Source organism: Nanorana parkeri, unplaced genomic scaffold (assembly GCF_000935625.1).
Source record: "Nanorana parkeri isolate BGI_ZX_2015 unplaced genomic scaffold, ASM93562v1 scaffold338, whole genome shotgun sequence".
Taxonomy (NCBI): Eukaryota; Metazoa; Chordata; class Amphibia; order Anura; family Dicroglossidae; genus Nanorana; species Nanorana parkeri.
In genome coordinates, this window is record NW_017306606.1 from 964,841 (window position 1) to 970,993 (window position 6,153).

Genomic DNA, 6,153 nt, shown 5'->3' on the forward strand with positions numbered 1-6,153 from the left:
TTCAGCACGGCTCAGCCGAGCCGATGCATATGCGTTCGGCTCGGCTGAGCCGCTCGGCCATGATCGGGAGCTGTACGGGCTATTGTTATTCTACTGAACCGAAGGGGTCCTGGGGCCGAAGCTATGGCCAGATCCTTTGGCAGCTTCGTGAATAGACCCCTTGGTTTCTAAAAGCTGAAAGTGAAGTTTGGTTGCTGGAAGGGTATGCACAGCAATAAGGAGCTTATCAATGGAAATGGAGTGATTCTGGATACAGGTACTGTGCTTATGTGGTAATAGTGGTGGGGGATTAGGGAGAAGAGGCAGCATTACAGAACCATTATTAAAGTACACCTGTCATAAGGCTGCTAGTCTCTCTGATGCCAGCACTTCAGTACTTTCTGAAATGCTGACCGGAAACAGATATACAGTAAAGGATTTATGATGCCCCATTACAGCAAGCTTATGCCAGGTCTTTAATGAAAGCTATTGAAGCCAGACGCAGCCTGACTAGTATTTTCAGTAGAAAGCCAGTACCCTTACTTTTCTCATAAAAGCTGTACTTAGAAAAAGTTTGGCTTTAAAATGCCAGACAGCGAACATAAAAAGTGATAAATGAACTCTTTCTGGATGCGTGGGACAAATTATACATGATAAAATAAACTCTCACCTTGTTAGGCTGAATGAGCCATTGGCTTGATTTCAGAGGCGTACTCCTGAGAGCTGGAGTTGGGTGGACAAGGGTAGGAAGGCCCCTAAGGCACACCAGCCTTGCAGCAAGCATCTTGGATCAATCTCTGCAGATCTAAAAAGGAAAAAGGAGTATTAAAAAGTGTATCTGAAGACAATCTCATCCTGTTTTGGATAGAGTAGGGAAGGGGATCTTGCAGGATTGTATTGATGTCTGTGTTCCTGAAGAGGAGATTCACCTTTCATCATCCTGAGAGGCACACCAGCCTTGCCACCAGAATTTAAAAGGGAGGGAAAACACAAAAATATTAAAAAGAAGAACTATGAGGTTAGTGCTTTTCACTCACCTCATAGTTCTAGCCGACCTGTGACAATGAGACTGTCACAGGTCGGCTCAGTAGATCGGGAGCTGAGCGAACACATACCGGGTTCGCTCACCTCTCGATCCTGCAGATAAAAAACTCAAAGGATCTGTTACCTTTTTTTAAATTTTACTAGCTTTTAGTGTAGAAACACACTTTTTTGCCTGGGGTAGAGTATAACTTTCATAAAGTTATACTCACCAGATCCTCTGAGATGGCTGGCTCTTCAGCTCTTCTGAGATGGCGGTCCTGCAGCCTCACAGATCCTTGAATCATCACATCCCATACACTGTATACATGTGAGGATCCCGAGGATTGCTGCAGAGAAGGAGGAGACAGGCAGGATGGAGTGATGTCACAGCCGGTGTTCTATCGAAAGCTAACTTATCGAGATCTCCAACTACCTCACTTCCGGTGCTCAGAAAAACTGGGGCTCTGTACAGTTGCGGTGCGCATGCACACATACTGTTTTCAGAATGTGCCTGTGCTATCACATTAGGGGGATTGTTAAGTGTAAAAAAAATAATATATAAAAAGGAAGAAAAAAGTCAAAAAATAATAAAAGTGACATGTAAAATATGTAAAAATATGTGCTTGATTTTTAGGATTTAATTCCTGAGTTTAGTGTCACTTTAAAGCACAACTCCTAGGAAATTAAACAATTTTCCCATGCAGCCCCCGCACTGCAAAAGTTAACTGTTCATTTAGGTCTAGGGACAGGAAAAAGACGTTTTAGTTACCTCATCCCCCACCGGCTCCCTCTGGGCTGCTAGACTGGTCCCCGCAGCCTCTTCTCTCCTTTGCTCCAGCAGTCTAAGGACTGCCGACATCACAAAGTACAATGCAGGTTTCATTGCCCTGCATTATATGTCAGGACTCAGAGGGACAGTCTAGAGCTGGAGCAGAGGAGAAAAAGAGCACAGACTTCTGGGTAAGTGGGGATCAGGTACGTATAACAGCTTTTTTTCCTGTCCCCTAGGCATAAGGAGCACTTACAGAAGAACTCTGGGGAAAAAACGATTATTTCTTGGTAAAATATAAAAGGCGGGCTCACATCGTGTAAAAAGACACCAAACATGTCAAGCCTTAAAACCTGAAAAAACTACAATACCCAAAATTGGCCCTAGGCGACGCTTTAAAAGCTTTTACCTCTCATCAGTTTAGTGTTCTCAGTGATTGAAGACCCTAGAACTATTGCTCTCACTGCGACGTTCGCAGCTATATGCAACATGTGTAGCGCAATTTACGTTTTCCCGCGCTGGGGCATCTGACGCGTGTTTACGTTTACATGTGCGTAAATGTGGGGCTTAAAACATTTTTTTTTTTTTACTTTTAATGTTATTGCTATCACGTGATCGCACAGGCACACTGACAGGTCCTCTTTATGGAGAAATTAGGGGTCTCCAAGACCCCTAATGTCACCTGGGGACCCCCAAATAAGCTGATGAAGCAGAGGACTGCTTCATCAGCTTCTTCTCTCTGGCAATAGCAGCCAGATGACTGACAGGTGAATGTGGAAGTGATGTATTACACATCACTTCCACATTCACAGTACAGAGGGAGTTCAGCAAGGAGGAAGATGCTGATCTCCCTCCCATCTTCCTCCTGACAACCTCCCGAGCCGGTGCTGGGCCGCAGATGGGGTAGCGTATCCCGGAATTTAAAGTGAGGGTGCAGGAGGGGGGGGCGGCGCTCGAGGAGGGCACGCAGCCAGCACATACAACCGATCGGCAGGCTATAGAGCCGCCGATCGTTTGTATGTCAAACAGTCGGTAACGGAAAAAAAAAAAAAATCTGTCTATTTACGGTAACCCACCAATGGGAGTTTGCCGTCCGTCCGTTTTTTCACAACGGGCACCATTGCAGGGATTTATACATATTTTTCCTGGAGTTCTCTTTAACCCTTGCAGTGCTTTCTAAGTGTGTTACGTTGGCATTGATTTCAATGTCACCCCAATGCACGTATTCTGGTGGCTGTGCCCACAGTGGGTAAAAGTAGCACATGCACACTGGAGGCGATGTACAATAGAATGCACTAAGCGTATGGCAACATGTGATAAGCTGCTACCATGCATGCTCCAGTGTGAACGGGCCCAGAAAAAGACACAGGCAACAAAATAAACTGACAGGGAATGTAAACATTTCCTCAACTGCCCAGCTAACTAAATCAGAAGTTGGCCTTTAGTTATACCCGACCATATCAACTCATATATACCAAGTCAGAAAAGGACTGAGTGATCAAAGGTATATAACGAGCAAATACCGCATACACGTATGAGACACTGAACTATAATAAACACAATTATCACTTACCCACCTGACCAGCCTCAAAGATAAATAACAAAGACAAAACGGAAAACACTCCGCACACCGACCTCCAGCCAAACTACTACGACATAAACCCTACCGGCCTCTGATGTAACTGCCTGCAAGCTTCCGGAACCTTCCCGGGTAAGAAGTTCCGCTGCGCAAAGCATGTCGGTGAACGTAGTTTTCTTTTACTCTCCACGGTCCTAGAACTGGGGGGGGGACAAGAATAGCTCAATACTACAATTCCCACAAACCCTTTCTTCTCTGTGAAGGGCACAGCGCAGTGTTATGATGTGTGTTACGCAACTAGTCCTGTGTGTGTTCTGCCTTCTATTGCTGTAGAATGACATATACATATTATATATATATTATAAAACAAAGAATGCTTGGTGTTCTGCATGTGTTTTATTACATAACATTAAAGAACAACTCAAGTTAGGCACTTTACCGTTGCTTTGTTGGGGTTGCACCACTGCAAGGGCAAGGGTGAAGTGTTAGCTTTTGCATAGGGTCAAAAATAATAAAGTTATACTCAGCTGAACATCGGATTTTGGGTGTTCTATCGAAAGTTCCAATTTATCGAGTTCTCCAACTGCCTGACTTCCGGTTTAGTTGGAACTAAGAGATTTGGCCAAGAAAGCTCTTGTGCACGAGCGCCAACCGCGGCATTGCCCTATACACATGATACACCACAGCAATTAAGTATTACAATGAACTAGGATCACACTAATCCAGCACGTTATTAATCTCAGGTGCCCCACTCAAGTGACGGCCATATTGAGTGGGGAACCTCAGATTAATAACGTGCTGGATTAGTGTGATCCTAGTTCATTTTAAAACTTTAGTGCCCATTCACACTGGGCATTTGCACGATTTCCGCCGCGATATCACGAGAAGTCGACGTCCAATGATTTTCAATGGAGCTGTTCTATTAAACAGCTCCATGTCGATCGCCGCTCGTTGCTGTCGCGTGTGCGGGACCCTTTTTCCCCGGCGCGATTTTGCTATTTTTGCATGCAGCCCGACGGTGAAGGTCGTGCGATCGTCGCTGGAACGTCGCGTGGATCCGTTCGAGGTAAGTGTCGCTTAGTGTGAATGGGGCCTTATTGCTGTGTGCTATGTGTATAGGGCAATGCCGCTGCTGGCGCTCGTGCACAAGAGCTTTCTTGGCCAAACCTCTTAGTTCCAACTAAACCAGAAGTCAGGCAGAAGTGAGGTAGTTGGAGATCTCGATAAATTGGAGCTTTCGATAGAACACCGGCTGTGACACATCACTCCATCCTGCCTGTCTCCTCCTTCTCTGCAGCAATTTGTACACTCTAAAGTAAAAAAACTGTAAGCAGTACAATGTGCTGAAACAGCACATCTCACCACCCACCGAAGCTGTCAGGACACACTAGCCTGCCCGATAAAGCAGTGTGAACAGGCCCTCAAAGAGGAAGTTCTCCCTATAATTTGTCTATGAACATTAAACAGCAATATAACACGTGTAGCTTGATAAATACATAGCACCACGCTTGGCTTCTGTCCACGCTCTGCTTGTCCAGCAAGTGGTACTGGAAAACTGCCAGCCATTTACCAGCAACGTTAGTTCTGCACATCGTATATAGCTGGGTGGCCACTGTTCGTATGGCACTAGCGCCACTAGATGGCCCTGAGGAGCATAGGAATTTCCTAAGCTCCTCAGCCTCATCTAGTGGTGCTAGTATCTATACGTTGGGCGGAACGTTTATAAATCAGCCGCCATGTTGTCACTCAGCCCTCCTATAATCAAGAGATCAAAACCAGAAATATTGTACAGACTCCAAGGCCGCAGTTTCACAGGGAGACACTAGGCAGCCAGGGCCGGATTCACCACAAGACCACCGAGGCCCGGCCTCGGTGGGCGGCAGGGAGCAGAGGGGCTGCAGCGGTTTGAAATCTCTCAACGCCTGGGACATGCAGACCTGGGTGCTGTGCGTTAATTTGTTTTCTACATTTAGCCCTGCTTTACACAATCCGGGCTAAATTTAGTGTGGGGAAACCACTTGTTTGTTTACAGGTGATCTTAGCGATGTCACCAAAAGTATACGAATTCATCAGTACCATCTAGGGGTGCTAGTGCTGTGGGGATGGCAACACTGGGTGGAACTTTTATATGTAAACCCCTATGCAAACACTTTTACAAGGCTGCAGTTTTAGAAAGAGACAGCAGGTAAATGCAGCATTGCGCAGAATCACTGAATAATAGTATTGCAGTAACTATCTCTCCCTGCAGACACTCTGATCTCTCCCTGTCTGATCCAGGTTGTCACGGAAACCACCGTGACCTGGGCTCCCGGCAGGTTTTGGGGGCCAGCCTCCTTCCCATTGACTATGGACCCAGGACTATAGAGACCCCCCTCCCCCTCGGACCTCTTGGGGTTAAAAGGAACATTTTCCCCAAGAGAGTTATATCGCTTTGCCTGGGCTCTTTGCTGAGAACTCTGTTTGCTGTGTGTTTAGCCTGTTTCCTACTATATCTGGAGAGAGCTTGTCACTATTTGATGGAGTGGCCCAGGGTTTTCAGAAAGCTATCCAAATGAACATGAAAGCTCCTGATTTTCACTTCGACTGTAATATAATGTACCTTTAAAGGACAAGTGCACTTTCAAAGAAAGTGCAATCATCAGTGCCGAGAACTAGGGGGGACATGTGCTCTGGGTGCCGCATCGGGAAAGGGGGTGTCACCGCAGGCAGGATCAGTGACAGATCCAGGGGGGAAACAACTTAAAAAATACCGCCACTCACACAACTCTCCCTTCTCGGCCGCTCTGCAGCTGTTGCGGCTGAG

General features: G+C 46.2%; 1 protein-coding gene across 1 annotated transcript in view; it reads right to left on the reverse strand.

Annotated features, from left to right (window-relative positions):
- The window catches only part of GHITM (growth hormone inducible transmembrane protein), a 12,504-nt gene extending 9,148 nt beyond the window's left edge, over nucleotides 1–3,356 (reverse strand). The window contains exons 1-3 of the mRNA XM_018558412.1: nucleotides 3,345–3,356; nucleotides 3,064–3,066; nucleotides 650–789 (exon numbers count right to left, since the gene is read on the reverse strand). Of these exons, the coding sequence (XP_018413914.1) occupies nucleotides 650–763 (114 nt within the window). The 5' untranslated portion in view covers nucleotides 764–789; nucleotides 3,064–3,066; nucleotides 3,345–3,356. The remainder of the gene's footprint in view (nucleotides 1–649; nucleotides 790–3,063; nucleotides 3,067–3,344) is intronic.
- Between the last annotated feature and the right edge of the window lie 2,797 nt (nucleotides 3,357–6,153).